This window comes from Glycine max, chromosome 5, assembly GCF_000004515.6.
Source record: "Glycine max cultivar Williams 82 chromosome 5, Glycine_max_v4.0, whole genome shotgun sequence".
Classification (NCBI taxonomy): Eukaryota; Viridiplantae; Streptophyta; class Magnoliopsida; order Fabales; family Fabaceae; genus Glycine; species Glycine max.
Window position 1 is genome coordinate 16,122,364 of NC_038241.2, and position 20,952 is coordinate 16,143,315.

Here is a 20,952-nt window from a genome sequence, read left to right on the forward strand (position 1 = left end):
ATTCCAATTTAAAATCTACCACTAAAATTACTCTAAGTAACTTATGAGATTATTAAAGATAGAAAAACTTATAAAGCAAATTCAGTGAATCTACGTTTGTCCTTTCAAAATATTATCCCAAGAGACATGCCCCTTTCAAATGGTGCCTTCGATAAGTGTTTATATTACTGTATCCCTAGTCAAGTTCAATAACTTAAATTTCTAACTCGTACATGTAGGAAATCAATAATCCATTAAAAATCAACGGTCACCTGTATTGAAAGTCAAATAATTCTTAACACAAAAAACAGTTGTAACATCTTAGGTGCTTGTACTCATTAATGCTGCAAAACATCACCAAATTAAGGTGTTAGCCCCCAGCTTATTTGGAAATTGCATGTCTGCCTCCAAACTTTTGTTGTTTCCGTGATCACGCCTCAATAGGTTCTTTGTTTCCCAAACTTGTTGGAACTATTTTACATATGGGCATGCTTTCATTCTTACTCAGAAGCTTCAAGGATGGATGAACCTCGATATCACGCATGAATATTCTATCTTCAATATCTAGATTGCTCACATCCACAACAATTTTTGAAGGAATGTGCTCAGATGGACAGAGAAATTTTAGACTAGGTCTGATCTTATTCAAAATTCCTCCTGCAATGGCATAAAAGTTTCAACCATATTAGCATTAGAACAGAACATTAGAACCACAAAAAAATTCCCCATGATATTATATTAAATTGAATTTGCAACAATTGGCAACCGCCCCCCTCCAAAAATAATGATATTCAGAGCATTCATGAACTATGAATGTTGATGTCAGAAGTTAGACAACGGCATATTTTAGCAAAGCATGGAATGTAAGTCAATTGACCCAACATAACAGCAGTCTTCCCAAGGCATAACAAGCTAAAGTCATCAACCATTGAAAGTCGGAAGGCTGAACACTGATCTTAAACATATACTGTCAAAAATATACTTTACAAAGAGTTGTAATTAATAGTGAGTTTGCATAGTCAAAATGCCTCAATTTTTCCTTGTTTTCAAAATTGACATTAAATATGTCAAATGCCTCAATTTACACTGGTCTTGACCATCCTTCCTCCAGTTTTTCCTTGTTTTCAAAATTGACATTATTTCTCTGGAAAGGTTGACCATTCAATGAGGAAACATTAAATGCTGATGAAACAGTGTCTAATCTATAGTATTACATAGCCTCAAGGTTATTACTTTTACTCAGCCTACCACAGGAAAAACGGAAGAGCATGAAAACAAAAGGGAAAAAAACGTTAATAAAACATATACACACTTCATAGGACAGCATACTACTATATTTTAATCAGAAATGTTTTGAGAATGATGAATGACCTACAACAACAATGTTTGAGAAGACAGTAATGTCCACAAACAACAAAAACAATTAGCAATATAATTGCCCTGTAACTGCAAGAGAGTAGAAGCAATGAAAATCTATCAACCAGATATTCCCCAGAAACATTCCATGCAATCTAAAAAATTATAACAAACCAGCACCATGTATGGTTATAGATGTCAGAAATATTAAGCAATGTCAACCAGTTATATCTATTTTTCCCCTATTTTTACTTAGAAGCAAGCTAACACAAAGACCTTTGAAATGCTTGACTTGGAAAGTTAATTCCAAAAGGCAAGCATTTGGAATTTATTGAAGCGGACTGAGAAAATCCAGAAGGATCCCTAGTTTTCTATTTGCTTTTGAAGCCAAATTTTCAAAGAAATAAAAGGTTACAGACTTTTAAAGAAATCAAAGCAATCTCTGTTGCATAATAATTTTCGAATTCACGATTTATTTGATGATTTGATAAGAATGAGATTGAGCACCAAACTTCCAGCTATAGAATCTCAAACAGAAATAATTCGTTGCAATTGATTAACTGTAAACACCAGTATAAATTTGGTTTTATGGGAAAAGGTGATTGAGCATAGATTAAGAGAAGAAACAAGGACTGTTGACAATCAATTTGGTTTTATGTCAACAAGGTTTACAACATAAGCCATTTATCTTTTACGGAGGTTGATGGAAAGGCACAAAAGAAAGGAAAGTGACTTGCATGTTATTTTTATTAACTTGGAAAAAGCTTATGATTTTGTGTCAAGAGAAGTGTTGTAAAAGACTTTTGAGAAAAAAGGTGTGTGCATGTCTTATATCGGGTTATACAAGACATGTATGAAGGGGTAACTACTAGTGCACAAACTACAAGAGGCAAAAATAAGGTCTTTCATATTGAGATAGGGTTACATCAAGGCTTAGCCTTAAGTTGTTACTTGTTTAATCTAGTTTTGGACGTGCTTATCATAGACATACAAAAGATTATTCCTAATTGCATGCTTTTAGCGGATGATATAGTCTTCATTAAGGAATCGAAGGAAGCAATTAATATTAAGCTTGAACTTAGGAACAAAAGGGTTTTCGCTTAAGTAGGAGTAAGAAAGAGTATATGCATTGCACTTTTAGTAAGAGACAACCATAGGTTTCTAAGTTTAAATATTTGGAATCGATCATACAAAATGATGAACAATAAGAATATTACACACAGAATACGAGTGGGATGGCTAAAATAAAGAAAGGCCTCGGGGTTATTGTAGTTGTTGTATCAGTATAAATTCACACTGACGGACTGTTTCATGTTTGACCATATTTTTCTCCCTTGATTGCCACATGTTTTTGAGGAAAGACAATAATTAAATTTAAATACAAAGACATTCTAATGGATTCACTATCATCCAATCACTTGTCACCATGTATAGTATTAGAGTTTGAGATAGGTTTGAGAGAAAAGAGAAGAAGCAAAAGATTTGAGTGAAAACTGATTATGATTGCTCACTCTCAACAAGATAGCACATCTGTCTATATATAGGTAGTTACACAGTTGTTAGCATCTCAACTAACTCTAACAAACTAACAGAAAATAAACAGTTAAGCTAACTCCAACTAACTGCATACTTAACTGACTGCACATTTATCTCTAATACCCCCCTCAAACTCAAGGTGGATGATTTCCATATTGGAACTCAGCCACAGTGAATTTGTCTTAGAAACATAAACCTAGAAGGTGCCAAAGGCTTTGTCGAAGCATCTACCCATTGATCAATAGCTGGAATGTGGCAAACCAGAAGTTGCTTTGCTAGAACTCTCTCAGGAACAGAGAACACATCAATTTCCATATGCTTAGTTCGAGAATGAACCACTGGATTGTGAGATAAGGAAACAACACTTTCATTATCACAGAAAATAATTCGTGTAGGAAAGGAAACATTCAACTCTGTCAAAAGAGTTTGAATCCAAGACACTTCTGCAGTAGCTTGTGCTAAACTCCTATACTCAGCTTCTGTACTTGACCTTGCTACTATTTGCTGCTTTTTGGACCACCAAGAGACTAAGTTTGTAGCAAAATAAATGGCTGCACCTGATGTGGATATGCGATCTTCTGGATCTGAAGCCCAATCAGCATCACATAGGCCTTTAATAGGAATAGAATCAGTGGACATTGCTGATCATGTAGTCCATGATGAAGAGTACCTTTTAGGTATCTCAATATCCTTTTGATAGCTGTCCAATGAGCTTCAAGAGGGTGTGACATGAATTGACACACTTTATTAACTGCGTAGCTTAGTTCAGGACGGACGATAGTGGAATATTGCAAGGCTTCCACAACTGATCTATACAAAATGGGATCAGAAAAGCAATCTGACCCCGTCTTGGTTAGCTCACAACTTGTTGCCATAGGAGAGGAAATAGGCTGAGCTTCAGTCATTTTTGTCTTTTGCAAAAGATTTCTAATGTATTTACTTTGAGAGAGAATAATAGAACCATCAAGAAGATATTTAACCTCAATACCCAGAAAATAATCCAAATGTCCAAGCTGTTTGAGAGAGAATGTAGCATTAAGTTTGGAGGTAAGTTGCTGAACTAGTTGAATCAAATACATAGGACTTGTTTGGCACAGAATATGAATCAGAAGAAAAATTATAGTTCTGGTAAGATTTACGATTCAAAGAAGGAGCTTGAGTGTAATTAATCGAAGGAGAAGATTCAATCATCCTCTTTCACAACTTCAGAATACGTGACTCACATGCTAGTAAAGCGCTTCAGCATCAGCAATCAGAGGAGACTCAAACTTGCTTTCAACTACTGCAATTACAGGACCATACTCCGTCGGAAGGCCTTCAAGGATGATGCCGACGTGTTCGTGATGTGACACCGGATCTCTGACACCATTAAGCGAATCACAGATCGCTTTGATTCTCAGAAGAAACTCTTTCATCGTCTTATCATCAAGCATTGTGCGACGCAGTTCTCTGCGCAATTGCTGAGCTCGAGCTCGTGTTTGCAAATGGAAGTACTCAAGAATTTTCTCCCAGACTTGATAGGAATGAGTGCATGGAAGCACCAGCGATAGAATTGTCTTCGATAATGTAGACTGAAGCCAGGTTAACAGAACATGATCTTGCTGTTCCCAAATTTCATAGTCAGGATTTTCAATTCCTGCATCACGATCATTTTCAGTGAGAAACTGCATCGGAATTGTAGGGTTTGCCACAAATAGATGAAGTTTGTAAGATTTTATCACTGGTTCTACTTGTTGCCAGAACAGATAGTTGGAATCATCAAGCTTTTTTGAGATTGAGGGAAAGGATTGATGCAAATGATGAGAAAAGGAGGGCGCAGAAGAATTATTTTCTGCCATTGATGAAGCTTTGGATCAAAACTAAGCTCTGGATACCATATTAGAGTTTGAGATATGTTTGAGAGAAAAGAGGAGCAAAAGATTTGAGTGAAAATTAATTATCATTGCTCACTCAATAAGATAGCACATTTGTCTCTAGATAGATAGTTACACTGTTGTTAGCATCTCAACTAACTCTAACAAACTAACCAAAAATAAACAGTTAAGCTAACTCTAACTAACTAACTGCAGTTGAACTAATTGCATACTTGACTGACTGTATATTTATCTCTAATATATAGTAAGATTGATGACTTTTCTAGTAACTAATTTAAAATTCATACTTATAGTGATTTTTAGTTTCTAATTAGTTCACATTATAAAAAAAATTATACTGATAATGGATGAAAATTAAACTTAAAAACAAAATATTTCAGTAAAGCCAGAGTCACTCTACTAAGAAATCTCTAAATAAGGCAAACAAAAGATTATTAATATTGATTATTGAAAGTTTAGAGTGATCCACAAAGGAACATTTTTTCATGCATTGCATATTTCATTTCATTAACTCCTAAACCCAAACAAACACAGTCTAATGCCTAAACATCAAATTCCAGAAAAATCAAATCAAGCGAGTTACCTTTCTGAACACCAGGACAGGCATCTTCCCCTTCGAAAACAACAGGCACATCCACCTTCAATTTCATTCCATCCTCAGCCCAAACAAACACCAAATTCAAAATCTTCCCACTCTCTTCATCCCTATGAATCTACATAACCGAAAACCACAACTCAATAACTTAAATCATATATAAAAAATGTTTAATTATTCAGACAATCCCTATAGTTGTACAAACTTTATCTTCTATAGTTTCCTATACTTAAAAATCATCCGTTTTAATCTCCACACAGAATTTTTAATCTATATTAGTATCTACACATATATCATTTTTATCCCTTTTAGTCTCACACCACACATACAATTTTTAAATCCATTTTAGTACGTATACATATATATTTTTATCCCTTTTAGTTACTATCGTCTAAATTCATAAGGACTAAAATGAAATAAAAATGGCATGTATAAACTAGATGATTTTTAAGTATAACAACCAAATCTGTACAACGGGCCAAACGAGTAAATAAATCATTATTAAAAGAAATGAAGAAAAGGGAAAACCTTGATAGGTAAAACGGTTCCCGATTCGAGCAAATGCGAGGATCCGGAACCGGCGCGGATCTGGAGAGGGAAGCGCGTGGAACAGAAGAAAGGCGCGTCGGCGGAGTCGAGAATGGCCTTAATCTGCTTCTTCTCGACGGTGAGCAAGTGCTTCTTCGATTCCGAACGCGCGTCGGGGTTTTTTTCCAGAAGGTTCTGGAGGAAAACGACGCAAGGTATTCGACCTTGCGTTCGGTCTCTCGCCGAGACTTTGCTGCCGCTGCACTCCCTTGGGATGGCTTGGATCGTGTGATAAGTGCTGCGCTGGAATCCCGACAAGGAACCACGGCCCGCCGCCACCGTTCGAAGGTGGCCGGCGGCGGAGCGCCACCACTGCGCCGCCATGATTGTTTTAGCCTGTCCCTCCCTGTAACGCGAAGTGGGGGTTTTGAGGTTAGGGGTTTTAGGTTCTGGTCTGGACCTGATTGGTGGACTTTTATTTTAACTTGTGGATTAAATGGATCTGGGCCTTAGTTTCGTTTAGGACCACCGTAAGTTTTTTTTTTAACTTTTTTTTAGGGTCAGGTGACATTGAGTGTGTGAGGCACGGTTTTTGATAACTGAATTTGGACAAAAATCCCGGGAGCACACAAGTAACACGGGGAAAACATAATCAGATAAACATATTAACTAATTGATTATGGAAATTTGGATTAGATTTTACCGTTATTTCTTTTGTTGTACCTCGCCATGAGATGAAGACGTGAAAGGAGTCGACTATTTTTTGTTATAGATTTTACAACGGCCTATTTTAGACATTTGGTCCCGAATTATAGAAAGGATCTTGAAAAATATGAAAGATTTCCCTCTAAGTTGTCTAGAGGACTTTCAACTTCTCACAAAATTATAAATTCTATATGTATCTATGACTTATTTAAAATATTGTATTTTACATATATTCCATGTGATTGAGGCCTCGAATTTCCAAAATAGTATAAAATGCTTCAAATCATCGTTATTTAAATGAAATATATTTTATAAAAAAAAATTTAATTATCTATTTAATTTATATAGTTTCCAAACTTATTCATTTTTGTCTCTATAGTTAATGAATTTTTTAATCTATGAAGTTTATATTTTAATTCCTAAAAGGTTATTTTCATTACAATTTTTTAACCCTGTTAGTTAAAAAATTTCAACAGCAAGGACCTTTTAAAAATTAAAATGTAAATTTTATGTACTAAAAAATCTACTTATCAAATTTTAGGTACTAAAAAATCCATTTATTAATTATAAAGATTAAAAGAGATAAATTTAGAAATTATATGGCCTAAATAGGTAATTAAACCTTTAAAAAAATTGAAGCATTTAAAATTATTTATTGATACCAATAACAAATAGTTTATTTAACTTCTTTTATTATTAAAATTTGTTAAGCAACCTCTAATCTATTTGTTCTGCCCTCTTACTCTTTGTTTAATTATTCATTAATTTTATTTCTATTTTAATAAATATTATCGTAAATATTGTTTTTATTTTGCCTATTTATTTAATTTAATTTCCTTTATCTTCTTTCACTAACACTTCACAAAGTATTGGGACTATACCTAAGTCTGTGCAAGGTTGAAGATTAGTAGGAGTCTCATCGAGGGCTTTATTATTGATTTGTCATTGCTTGATTCAGCACTCAAATTAGTATTAGTTGGGTGGATTTTTTTTTTGGTCTGCATTAGTTTGGTGGATTCGTTATATATACTGAGAGGGTTTATCCCTACTTGTGGTCAATTCACAAAATCCTAATCCAGGCTGTGATGGCCTTTAAAACTTGTTTTTTGAATTTTTTTTTTCTATCGAACGATTATCAAATCCTAAGCAAAGGTGATCATCGAAGGTAGTGCTTGACGAAAATTTGTTTTTGTTTTAAAGTTAAGAAGTTCCAGAAGAACAACGTAACTTAGTTGAATGGAATTGATTATTTTCTAGCAATGAATTAAGACATGGAAATACAATCATGCAAGCTATTAATCAACAAAGTATTTTTTTTCAAAACTTCATGCAATGCTCATGGAAAAAATAATCATGTGCGTACTTTGTATTCTATTATGAATTATGTAACAATTGATTTTTTTTCTAATAATTTAAATATGTAGTTGCATTGAATGTAATTGTTCAATATTTTGATTATGTTATTCCTATTACTTTATTTGTTAGATTATTTAAGTGATTATTTAAATATCAATTATTGATTTCTAAATATAAGTTAAGTTTGGGAAAGAGATGTCATATATTCTTTGTGCACCAGACAAATGAAATTTTCCAAATTAAATATCATGCTTGTAGGTCACGTGGGTACATATACTAGTTTGTATATATAAACAATACATAATTACTAAAAGTTACTTTCGTATATGGAAAGAACCACCTTGATCTTAACATAAAAAAATATTCAAAAGCCTGTCTCAATTCTCATGTTCAAAATCTTCATCTCAAAGTAATGGCTCTTGTATGGTACTTATATGCGTTCGTTTAAGAGAATAAAATGTATAATATTAGAGTGTGTTCTTATGCTTTTTTATAATATTTATAATATACATGTCAAAGTGGTGTTTCTCATGTGATCCAATGTGAGAGGTACTTTTTTTCCTAATGGGATCAAAGTATCAAAACTCAACATCACACTTATTTTTTCTTTCTTGATCTTCATCTTCTTGACCAAAACTTAGCGTCGCACTGATGCACAGTTCACTCGTCTCACTTTCTTGTGTCTCCTCACGCTCATATTTGAACACTTCACTTGAAGACTCTTTCTAGTGGATATGATCATGAGTGAGATGCGTTTGGGTGGTAGCGGTGTGGCAACACACACGGAGAAAAGAGGGGATGAGTGGTGGTGGCCGCAGGTTTAGGGAGGAGGTGGTGATCACACATTGGTAGTAGTGCGTTAAGTAATTGCCAAGTTCTAAACCCGAGTGAAGCATTGGGCTTAATAACATATATTTGGGTCAATATATTTGGGTCAATATGTTTGGTTTTCACAATTGCTATATCTATTCCCTTTCTTTCCTTATCTACTATCCTTTTCAATTTATTTTCCAAAAATATTCTCTTTCAAAAAATACAATCCCATGATAGTTCTAGAAAAATCATCAACCCCTAGCTTGTAAAACAAATCCGCATTCGACGCATTTGAAACCAAAGTTTTCAAAACCAAAGTCTTCTTCTTTTCTTGGGATTCATAAGAGTCGTTCAAGTAATAACCTAAGATTCTTGAAATGGTAAAGCTTTGTTCCAACACGTCAACGTACCAACGCACCCACAAACTAAGTTCGAGTGATTCCAAGTATAAGTCGTCATGGAAGGTGGAGAGGTTCAAGAAATTATGGCCATCATAGGAAGGGTAATAAAGTGTTGGTCTTTCAATATGAAAGGTTCTTTTACGATGACATTGTGGAGCGTGTAGAGGCATTTGAGTGCTACGATGGCGATGCATGTGGTGTGGAAGCAGTCCATGAGTGCATTGATGGCGGCGGTGGGAGCCATGCCCGACCGCGACGATGATGGAGATTGTTTCCTCAGAGGGCGACATGGCGAGGGCATGCATGGATCTTGCCCTGAGCCAAGAAAACCCCTACATAGAAAAAAGAGTTTCCATTAGCGTAATCTTGGGTGGTGTTGACTGTTAGAAAATAAAAATAAAATAAAATAAATAAATGAGAAGAAAATGCAAAGTCTTAAACTAAATAACAAAACAACAGTAGCAAAATAACTTCAGAACATGAATCAACAATGCACTATATCATAAGCATAAAGGAAAATAATTCAAGGGAGAAATTTTGTTAGCCTGGGTTGAAGCGCGCAAACGCTATCCTTAGAGAGAAAATGCCCCCACTACACTGGTAGGAAAATTTGATTGCGCTCTTCTCCCAAGATACAACCTGTTGGTTCCGATTGTGTGCATCGAAAGGATCCCCAAACCTTCTGAACACCAATGCTCTTGCTCTCAAAAATATTTTTTTTATAAGAAAGGAAAAGACAAAATTTAGAGAGAAAGAAAGTAAATTGTTTATTATGCTTGTGTGTTTTCTAGAGAGGAGGAAACATATATATATAGGCATGGACCCCCTCATGCAACAACAAAAATCTGAACCTTGGAAACCAACTTACAAATATCAAAACAAATGTAACAATTACGTAACAAATTGCATTGACCCATTAAAGCAAAATCTTAGAAAAGATAGGAAATCTAATTTTACGTAACAGATTCTAAAACAAATAGTTTATTTTATAAAAACAAAATTAATATGAGTAACATATTTTTATAAATTTTAAATTATAAAACAAATATTATTTTTTTAAAAATAATTTGTATAGAAACGTAAAAGAAAGAACATGTGATATTGTATTTCGGTATAAGGAACCTTCCGGGTTTGAGCTTTATACCTAGTGTTTATGAACTTCCGCCCAAGAAAAATATAGTGACTTAATTGTCTTGAACCACACATTCTTTAACCGGACTTTAGTACATAACCCCTACAATATTGGCGTTTATTTAGGTTCTAATCAGTGGTAGCGCGTTACATGGCCTTGCGCATGTATCTTGTTTCCTGAGTGTCACTTAGAGATTAGCCCATATCTCACAGTGGCGGCCCCACCACCAAACTCACTAGGTGAATCTTTAAAGAGTGGTTTGTGACCCCCACCCCTACAATAATTGTCATCGGATTCATTAAGAGGTATTTTTTTATACCAAAAATACATATATATAAATACCTCAACTTTAATATTGCCACAATTTATAATACACCTCGTCATAGGAATGAGAAACAGAACGTCTCTGCAAAATTTTATTTTGGTGTACTTTAGTCAACAAGCAATTTCGTTGTTACCCATTGAACTCCATTCATGGGATCACCAATCACACGGAGACGGGTGTCCATTGTTGTAACTAAGTAATGGGTTCTAGTCTCATTCCCCTCGACGACTCAAGTACTTGTTGGCGCGTCAGCCCTTTTGTAAGCGGATCCACAATATTGTTTTCTGATATGACAAAGTCAAGAGAAATGACACCATGAGAAATCAAATTTTTGATAGACTTATGTCTCACTCTTAAGTGTCTTCTTTTTTCATTAAAATTTTTGCTAGTAACTTTAGATATAGCAACTTGATTATCACAATGCATTGGAATCAGAGGTATAGGCTTATTCAACAATGGCAAATCACTCACATAACAAATTTTTAAGAAACTCAACCTCACTAGTAGCAGTATCTAAAGCAATAATTTTTTCTTTCATGGTAGAACATGAAATAATAGTTTGTTTAGCAGATTTCCATGATACTGCACCACCAGCTAAAGTAAAGACATAACCACTTGTCGATTTTGTTTCATCGGAATCAGAATCCAATTTGCATCACTAAACCCCTCAATTATCGATTCTACAAAGCCTTCAGGTTGACTCATATAAATTTCTTCTTCTAATTCGCCATTTAAAAAGGCAATTTTTACATCTATTTGATGAATTTCTAAATTAAAAACACAAGCAAGTGCAATTAGAACCCTAATAGTAGTAACTTTAGAAACAACATAATATGTATCAAAGAAATCTACACCTATTTGTTTACAACCAATCACAACAAGTCTTGCCTTAAATTTTTCTATAGACCCATCAGTTCTTAATTTCTTTCAAAAAATCCACTTACAACATATAATTTTACAACTAGGGGGAATATCAGTAAAAAACCAAGTTTTATTAGTTTTAAGAGAACTATTTTCATCATTAATAACTTCTTTCCAAAAAGGTGCATCAATAGATCCCATGACCTCACCATAAGTTTTAGGATCATCTTCAAGTAGAAAAGAACAAAATTCAGAACCTAAATCCTTAACTTTTTTTAGATCTTTTACTCCTCCTAGGTTCAAAAACAATGTCCTTATTAACATTACTACAAGATGATAAATTAGACCAAGAATTATCATAAACAAATTTAGACAATTTATTTTTCAAAGAAAAAATATTTTCAAAAAAGTGACATCTCTAGATTCCATAATAATATCATTAGAAATTACAGATACTTCTGAATTAACAACCACAAATCTATAAGTAGTACTATGCAAATGATATCCAACAAAAACACAATCAACATTTTTTGGTTAAATTTTCCTTTTCTTATTAATAGGGATGTTAACCTTTGCTAGACACTCCCACACTTTAAGATATTTCAGATTTGATTCTTTTTTTCTTCATAGCTCATAAGAGGTTTTTCCAAAAATTTTATAAAGTACTCTATTAAGAATATGACATGTAGAATATAAAGGTTCACCCAAGTGTTTATCTTATTGCTTTGTGTGTTGTATTTTCACAATGTTTATTATTATTTTTAGCAAGGAGCTACATATATAGGGGCAACCACCAACGCGTAGCAACAAAATACTTGCAGCAATAACGTAATAACAGAAAATAAAAATCAAACAAACTTTCTAACATTAAATACTTGTAACGTCCACAAAGGAAATTGACCAAATAAAAGATAACTTCCTAACATATAGGAATGGAAGTAGTGGAATACTTTTAGTTTTTCACAGAAACTAATTCTAAAAGCATTTTATCTTAAAAAAACATAATTGATAAGGAAAATATATTTTAATTTTAAACTTCAAATTATAAGAAAATACTTTTCAGCAATCTCCCACTAATTTAAAATTTAAGGAAATGAAATAATATAATAAAAACATTTTTAATGGAACATAATGCATTGTGTTTTCACCTGTAAATTATTTAGGCTTACTAGTAAAAGACTTAATCATATCTATGACAAACATTTTGATAAGACAAAATACTACTGCAGAAAAGACTATACAAGAAGAAAGTAGATTTTTTTCTCTAAGACTGTTAGAAAATTAAGACAAACTAAAAGAAATAAAAGAGAACAAAATGCAAAGTCTTAAACTAAATAACAAACCAACAGTAGCAAAATAACTTCAGAAAATGAATCAACAATGCACTATATCATACAATAAGTATAAAGGAAAATAATTCAAGGGAGAAATTTTGTTAGCCTAGGTTGAAGCGCGCAAACGTTATCCTTAGAGAGAAAACACTCTCACTGCACTGGTAAGAAAATCTGATTGCGCTCCTCTCCCAAGATACAATAATTCGTTGGTTTCGATTGTGTGCATCGAAAGGATCCTCAAACCTTCTGAACAGCCATACTCTTGCTCAAGAAAGCAAATTGTTTATTCTGCTTGTGTGTTTTCTAGAGAGGAGAAAAAATATATACATAGATATAGACCTCCTTATGCAACAACAAAAATGTTGGAAACCAACTTACAAATATCAAAACAAACATAACAAGTATCTAACAAATTGCATTGACCCATTAAAGTAAAATCTTAGAAAAAATAGAAAATCTAATTCTACTTAATAGATTCTAAAACAAATAATTTATTTTATAAAAATAAAATTAATATGAATAACATATTTTTATAAATTTTAAATTATAAAATAAATATTTAGTAAACAACACTCTAGAGGGTCTCATTGAGGATATGGTCGAAGACCGGTGGCGAGGGGTGGTGAGCGATGTTAACTTTGCCGTAGAAGTAGATGGTCCACACCCAATACTCTGTGCCGTGATACAAGGGAATATTGTAGCAGTGCTTCTTGACTTGGCGCTTTGTGGATAACGCTGCGGCGATCATCGAGGCTATGAATGTGGGATTGGCATGGAAGAGAAGCGGTCAATGTGGATGAACTGATCAAGCTGGAGGTAGTGGGAAAAGAGGACAGGTCGGAGCTAGTGAGGGCAGGGACGATGCCAATGTCCTAGTTGAAGGGTGGGTGATTTTCTCGAAATTGTTAAGAGGGGACTATATTTTTTAAAAGAGGGCATTTTTAGAAAATAAATTGAAAAAGGAAGTGAATACCTAAAGAAAGGGAGTGGATATAGAAAGTCTCTTGGTTTTTTTTTTCTAGTAGGCCAAAATGAGTCCTCATAAGGTCCAGAACAATTTTGTTTATATTTGAAGTTAATAAATGCTTACTTTTCGAATCTGTATCAAATTAATAAATAATATGAATGGTTTTTGAAAATAGTTTCGTACCATACACACCTAGAAATCTTTCCATCACAATCAGTATATATAAACAAAATAATGACAACAGGAAGAACAATATAGCAACATCAAAGAAGGGTTGCTTGTGGTAGTAGCGCTGAAAATTGAAGAAACTAGAATCGTCTCCTCATCCTCTCTCATTTTCATCACATTTCTCGTTCTCAGCCCTGAAAATTTCATTCTACACGCTGTAGCCTCGAATTTCACACCTCGGTAAGGTTCCTCTCAGTTCCAGCATTCTTAATCTCTCTATCGTCTTCTTCATTATTCATCCCTGCGTAAATGGTGTCGTATATATCCAGATCCACTGGTGCAACTTCCCATGAACCAAAGGAGAATGTTTCAAATCCGAAATATCATGATGCAATAACCTGGATTATTTTAATCACTCCTCTCATTTCTTAGATCCGAAATATCATCATTCATCATCGTTTATTGCTGTGGTTAATCAATTTACATGCATTATCGTTAATTTGATAACCTATAATTCCTGTTATCGATTGCTTATTTCCATAAACTTTCGTGATTTGATTTCTCTCATACGCAGTTGAGAATTTAAGATGAATTGAATAATCATCAATCGGATCGCCTATTTTAAGAAACAATTAATAACAATCATGGCAATTAATATTATTATCATCATTATGAAATGGATAATCATTAATTACGAATCGACTTGATTTATTTTATTCAGTAAGTGAAGGGAGAGACTGTGGAAGAAGAAGATGTCGTCGTCCTCGAATTCGCCGTGTGCGGGGTGCAAGCTCCTGCGGCGGAAGTGCACACAGGAGTGCGTGTTCGCGCCGTACTTTCCGCCGGACAACCCACAGCGGTTCGCGTGCGTGCACCGCGTGTTCGGCGCGAGCAACGTGTCAAAGCTGCTGAGCGAGCTCAGCGTGGCGCAGCGGGACGACGCCGTCAAGTCGCTGGCGTACGAGGCGGAGGCGTGTCTGCGCGACCCCGTCTACGGTTGCGTGGGCTTCATCTCGCTCCTGCAGCAGCACCTCCGTCAAATCCAGACGGAGCTCCACAACGCGAAGAAGGAGTTGGCAAGGTACCCTAGCCCCCAGGCCATGCAGGTTCTTTTAGCCAATCCAGGGATGTTGCAACATGGTGGTATTGTTGTGCCTCATTTACATCAACCAGTGTTCAACGCTCTGTCCAACCAGATGGTTGGACAGAACGTTGGACAGCAGGAGTTTCTAGAAACTCAGCAAATGTTTCTCGCAAATAGGGATCATCAACATCAGCAGCAACAGCAACAACAACATGTTATGCTTCGGAGCTACGAACAGCAAGAGTTTATGAAGTTTAATAATGGTGTGTTTGAGCCTAGTGTTGGTGGAGGGTTTGGGAACCAAGCGGAGGAGTTCTTGTCTCCTTCCTTGGCTCTTGGAAATTTCGAGAATGTTGAGTCTTACCAGATGCAACAGCAAGGGGAACAACATCATCCCATTGAGGCGCAGTTGCTCCTCTCGCCACAGCAAGAGTCACAAGGACAACATCAGCAACAACAGTGTGCAAGTGAGGATGGGAGGAATGTTGTTCCTGCTTGATTTCTCAATCAAGTAGCTATGATGTCCATTTCTCGCTTTCTTGCGTTTAACACTATTCAAAAAGGTACATGGTTTCTTCTATAGACTTGTAGTTTATATATCTCTCACGTTACCGTATAGGTTTGCATTTAACAAGTTCTTTCTCTCCCTCTTTATAAGTATGACAAAGATTACATACAGTTCTATAGATGTGTGTGCAATTAATATATTCTTCAATTAGAATTGAAATTTTAATTCTAATCATAATAGGACAACAATACATACAACTCCTACAAAATTATATGTAAGTTGTATCCTTTTTAACCATTGGTAAAAAATAACTTCATTAAAATTCTTAGATTTCTCTTATACTATATATGGCAACTAGCTCCCATATTTTAAATCGATCCCTTCTCCGTGTTTTAATTTTCTCCTTTTATGGCATTATATTACTAATCATATTAATAACTTAACATTTTATTCTACTTATCTCTTTCTATGTTTAAACCCCATTGGTGTACATCAATCTTTTTCGTACTATTTTTACATTTTCTTTGCCTGCACTTTCCTTTCACACCTCAGTTTTTACGCCAAGGAGAATATATTCTGGCAAAGCTAGCTGGTAAACGGTTTTTTTAATAGATTGTTTATTAATAATTGAAATTTATCAGCGCTTATGAAATAAGAGATCGACTTACTTGTAACTCATAAGTCATATTTTAGTAAGTTATAATACACTTTAGGCAATACTAACTAGTATAAAATAATATTAATGCGTGTGTCACCAATCACTTACAGTGAACTTCAATGAAAACGTTTCATTTATTAACTTGTAACTGGTATTCTTAAAACACTTATTTACAAGAGTGCTGCTAAATTTTCTTATGATAAAAGAGGAGAGGATTAAACTCGAATTTCAGTTTTTATTTTTTATTAATACTATTAGCGTCAATTATTGTGATATGATCGTCCTCATTCACCAAATGAAATTACTACGTTTTGAGTTGTATCAGAGAGAATTTGGGAAAAACGACGTGACAATCGAAAGTTAGGATAAAATGCAATATTCAATGTCGGTTCGACAAATTTAGGCTGTTGTGGCATCCATAAATTCGACTCCCAACATATGTACACTCCTTTTCTGTATTTAATGAAACTCATACAGTTATAAGACACTACTCCTATAATCTTGATTTAGCATAAAATTTTCTCTTTCAAATACGTTTATGTTTTCTTTCATAGAAAAAGGCTTTGGCCAGTAGAAGGATGTTTGTTGATGACAGATGTGCACAGTTTTGATGGATTCAATTTTTCTTTTTTTTACTGCATTCAAATATACTAAATGTAAAACTTAATTATGTGAATAGAAGAAAAAAAAAAGAAGAGAAAAAAGCAAAAGCATGCATCATGAGACAGATAATGTTGAATTGATTTTAACTATGTAATTGGAAAACACAGTATTCTTTAATTTCTATTTATTTAAAGGATAAACATGTCTGAAATTGCTATATCACTGAGTGGGTAACATATATAAACAAAAGTTAGAAACAGTTCTATAGATGTTGTTTTACTCCTATCAGTTTTATCTTGGTAATCTTTATAATAAAAGTTTGCATTAGAGGATTATATAAATTATCTAAGTAAAACTTCAATTTTAATTAAAAAATAATACAAACAGCACCTAAAAAATGGTACAAGTTTTTTCCTATATATTGAAATTGCTATTTAAGCTGCTATTTAATTGTATATTTCAAAAGAGTGATACTATTTCTGATCTTTTTAATAAGAAATAAATTATAATGTATTTTATATTATAATTTATTCCTTATAAAAATATAGTATAACTTGTTTTTTATAAAAAAAATGGGAGCGAGGAAATATAATTTTTCCGCTGTTTAATTCCTTTATATTGAAATTGCTAGGAAATCTATGACATTATGTTTGGCCATCTTCTGCAGTTCTTGTTTTTGGCTGCAGCTTCCTGCATGTTGCTGGCGGATTCAGATGAATAGACAGATAGAGACCCTGAACAGTAAAGCGTATATGTGACATTCATAATCCTTCTTTTCATATTTTTTTTGGCTATATAGAAGGTCTTCAAGGTGCTCACATTTCAAAAACAGATATTGGAAAACTTCTTTCTTTTTTCCCTTTTCAGAAGCAACAGTATATTTTATCTCTGTTTTTTGCTGAAACAGAATTGTAAATTAGAATTCAGATAGCTTTCTGTTTATGCTTTATTATGTTCATCTTATTCATTTGCTCACCCTAGCTACATCTTATACATTCTATTATCTTCATCTCCTATAATTTTTTAATGGTTTGTTGATTAGATAGGGATGATGGTTATAACATATTTTGCAAAATTCAAAATTTGACTGACAATTTATGGATTACAGTTCTTTCTAGGGATAAAATCCAGGGCAGAGCTAGAAGAAATTTAAGGTGGCGAAGACAAAAACAGAATTTAGTAATGAAAACATACGTAGTGTATGCACAAAAAATTTTGAGTAAAAAATATATATAATTGGATTCAGTACAAAAGGTACTCGCAATACCATGTGACTACATCACCATTTAAATTTATCATTGTTTCTCAACTACGTCTATTAAAGCTTTTAAACCAACCAGTACAATTTGTTTAAGAGTTTGCAATTTTTTCTTGATTTTATTCATGTTGGGTTTTACTTGCTTTGTATTATATATTTTTTGGTCAAAACTTAAAGGCTTAATATGTTTTTATCCTTCATATATACGTGACTTTTACGTTTGTTCACTCATACATTTTTGTTTTCATTGATTTCTTAATAAAATACTAATTTTATTTTATTTTTCTTAATATTTTGTTTTAGTTCTTCATAAATTAAAAAATTAAAAAATTTTATGTTTATTCCCTGACAAATTAGTAAATTTTATTTTAATCTCGACTAATAACAAATATAAAAAAAACAGAGAGCAAATAAAATATTTATTAATTTATCAATGACTAAAAAAAGTGTCAAAGATAAAAAAAAATATAATTTTATTAGAAATTTAATGTAAAATAAAAATTTATTAATGAACAAATACAAAATTTAAATATTTATTAAGAATAAAAAACATATTTGAGTAAAATTTAAAAGAATGAAAGTGGGGAATTCATTTTGAATTTTTATTCACTTTAATTAAAAGTAACTTAATATAATCGAATGACAAAACTATAGTTTAGCGGCACAAGAGATCCATACTACGCAAAACAGAGAGGAATCGAGATTTGACAGAGTGAAGAAGAAAAAATGTGAAGAATGGGAGGAATCGAGGGAGAGTCAAATTGTCAAAGAGAATCATGTAGAAAAGAAGGTAACATGTTTGAGAACGAATAAAATAGATAGAATGATATGTAAACCAATTGTTTTAATTCAATTAGATTTGTGATAGTGTCAAGATTTTTACATTGTTACTTAACCACATATCATCCATAATTTGTTGATTTTGTGTAACCACATACTCAATACTTGATACGAAGGATACGGTTGTGCAAATAAAAAATAATATAATAATATTAAAAAATTGTAATCCCAACGAGAAGGATGGTAGCCTAAAATACACAGGAGCTAGTTGCCTAAATCCTAAATGAGATACAATCATCTAACAGAATTAAAAAGAGAATCACTCTAAGAATAGAGTTTTCTTTACTTCCACAGGATGTAGGATTTGAATCCTCTCCAACTTCTGTCTCTACTTATCATCGTTTATTTGAATCCTCTCCAACTTCTGTCTCTCTTTACTTATCCATCGTTTCTTCATTTCTCCATTCTCTATACACCCATAGGATGTAGGAGGAAAAGTAAAGATTTGATTTCTAGAATGCATGTACCCTTGTTGACTTATTTGTCAGTTATGTTTAGTAAAATTCACTTATAAGTTAGTTGAAAGTTTATAAGCTTAATTTATTTTATAAAATTAAGGTCTAAGTTTGACGAATTATTTATCAAAAGATTTTTTTTTTAAATCTGATCTCATCTTTCTAAAAGTCTAACTTCACCTATTAACCTATTTTATATTAAGATTTATAAATATTAAATAACCCCACTTATTATATTTTAAACCAAACATTAATAAGCCGACATGTTAAAAAGGACATCATGTCTAATTTTAAATATATCAAACAGAAAATTCAAAGTATTAGTTTTGAATAATAATTAGTTTTTCATTTTCAAGATTTTTTTTATTTATGATGAGATTATTAACTTATCAAAATATTAAATTAAATATACATGTGTATTGAGTATATTAATTTATTATTATATTTTAAATGAATAAACAGACCGATCTATCAAGCTTAATAGACTTTTTCACAAGTCCAACCTTAGCCTATTTAACTAAATATGCTTTTTTAAAAGTCAAAGTCTAGTCTTTTAATTAAATGAGCCAGACTAGACCAGGTTTTAAATAGGTCAGACCATAGATTCCTATCGGGTGGCCAAACCTATTCTCACCCCTAATAAACTATAAGTTAGGAGTTGAAAAATTAAAAACTTATAAGCTAGTCAATTTTATTAAAAGTATTTGGTAAAACTAGCTGATAAATGTCAAATGACATAAAATGACATGTTTAATATTTATGTTTTTAATAACTTACCATCTTAAAAAATAAGACATATTTTTGCTTTTACAAATTGAATCGATAAAATAAAATCAAGCAAGGAAACAAATTAGGACATATAATTTAAAAAAAAACAAAAACAATTCAGTTGATTTAATTCAAAGAATTTTCAATCTTAAGGAATGGTGTAATGAAGATAATTAACAAATTGATACTCGTGTGTGTCATGTTCGTGTAAGAATGTAAAATTAGATACAAGGGTTTTTCCAGACAACAAAAAAAAGATAAAAGGGTTTTTAAATTGAATAAAAGGGTAAAAAAATTGCAAATAAAATAATAAGGATAAAATTGAGAAGGAATATTCACCTAATGAATAAGGATTTTTTTTAATTTTTTTACTAATTTGATTATTACCAAAAAAAAAAAACTAACAACTAAAATTTGCCAATAAAAAAAAACTGTGGCTAAGTTAGTATAAAGAATTATTAAGGATGCCAATAAAGTTAAAGGAATTTTTTTTTGAATGTACAACTAAGAAATCACAAGTACATAATAGGATAAGTTCACAACTTATTGGTAACTATGTATAAAATTTTAATCTGTATGAATACCATAACAGTTACAATTTAGTGACAAAAACATTTGATTGCATAGTTAATTTAATTTATTTTCCAAGCACATAATAGGTTTGGTTCACAAAGTTGAAATAGCATGTACTCTGTAAAGCATATATGTGATATTTGTAATGTGTTGTGGATTAATATATATTTTTTCATGTTATGTAAAGAATATTTGCTTGCTTCTTATTCCCCGGTATTGTTGGAAAAACTAATGAACATAATAATAACGGTTTGAAGTTCCAATTTACAAGAGAA

The 20,952-nt window shown here is 32.7% G+C and overlaps 2 protein-coding genes across 3 annotated transcripts; one reads left to right on the plus strand and one right to left on the minus strand.

Moving 5' to 3' along the window:
* Positions 1–233: 233 nt before the first annotated feature.
* LOC100802599 (50S ribosomal protein L25) lies at positions 234–6,502 on the minus strand. Of its 2 annotated transcripts, none has more exons than XM_003524532.3 (3): positions 5,869–6,502; positions 5,329–5,458; positions 234–636 (listed from the first exon to the last, which is right to left on the minus strand). In XM_003524532.3, exons 1-3 carry the CDS (start codon positions 6,250–6,252, stop codon positions 410–412), a joined length of 741 nt encoding a protein of 246 aa, XP_003524580.1. In that variant the 5' UTR covers positions 6,253–6,502; the 3' UTR covers positions 234–409. The 2 variants fall into 2 exon arrangements, with proteins under 2 accessions (XP_003524580.1, XP_025984191.1); XM_026128406.2 differs by lacking the exon at positions 234–636 and adding an exon at positions 2,817–4,507 and having other exon boundaries at positions 5,869–6,332.
* An 8,180-nt stretch (positions 6,503–14,682) lies between these two features.
* LBD22 (LBD domain-containing transcription factor) lies at positions 14,683–15,513 on the plus strand. Its single transcript, XM_003525649.3, has one exon. The coding sequence runs from the start codon at positions 14,683–14,685 to the stop codon at positions 15,511–15,513; it is 831 nt and encodes a 276-aa protein (XP_003525697.1).
* Positions 15,514–20,952: the final 5,439 nt, after the last annotated feature.

What these genes read in the sequence shown, in the direction of transcription:
- LOC100802599 (XM_026128406.2), bottom strand. Translation starts at nt 6,252, where the DNA reads ATGGCGGCGCAGTGGTGGCGCTCCGCCGCCGGCCACCTTCGAACGGTG. An exon ending in GAACCGTTTTACCTATCAAG is followed by an intron (nt 5,459 to 5,868) that starts GTTTTCCCTTTT and finishes TCGGTTATGTAG; the next exon opens with ATTCATAGGGATGAAGAGAG. An exon ending in CTGTCCTGGTGTTCAGAAAG is followed by an intron (nt 4,508 to 5,328) that starts GTAACTCGCTTG and finishes ATCGTGATGCAG; the next exon opens with GAATTGAAAATCCTGACTAT.
- LBD22 (XM_003525649.3), top strand. Translation starts at nt 14,683, where the DNA reads ATGTCGTCGTCCTCGAATTCGCCGTGTGCGGGGTGCAAGCTCCTGCGG.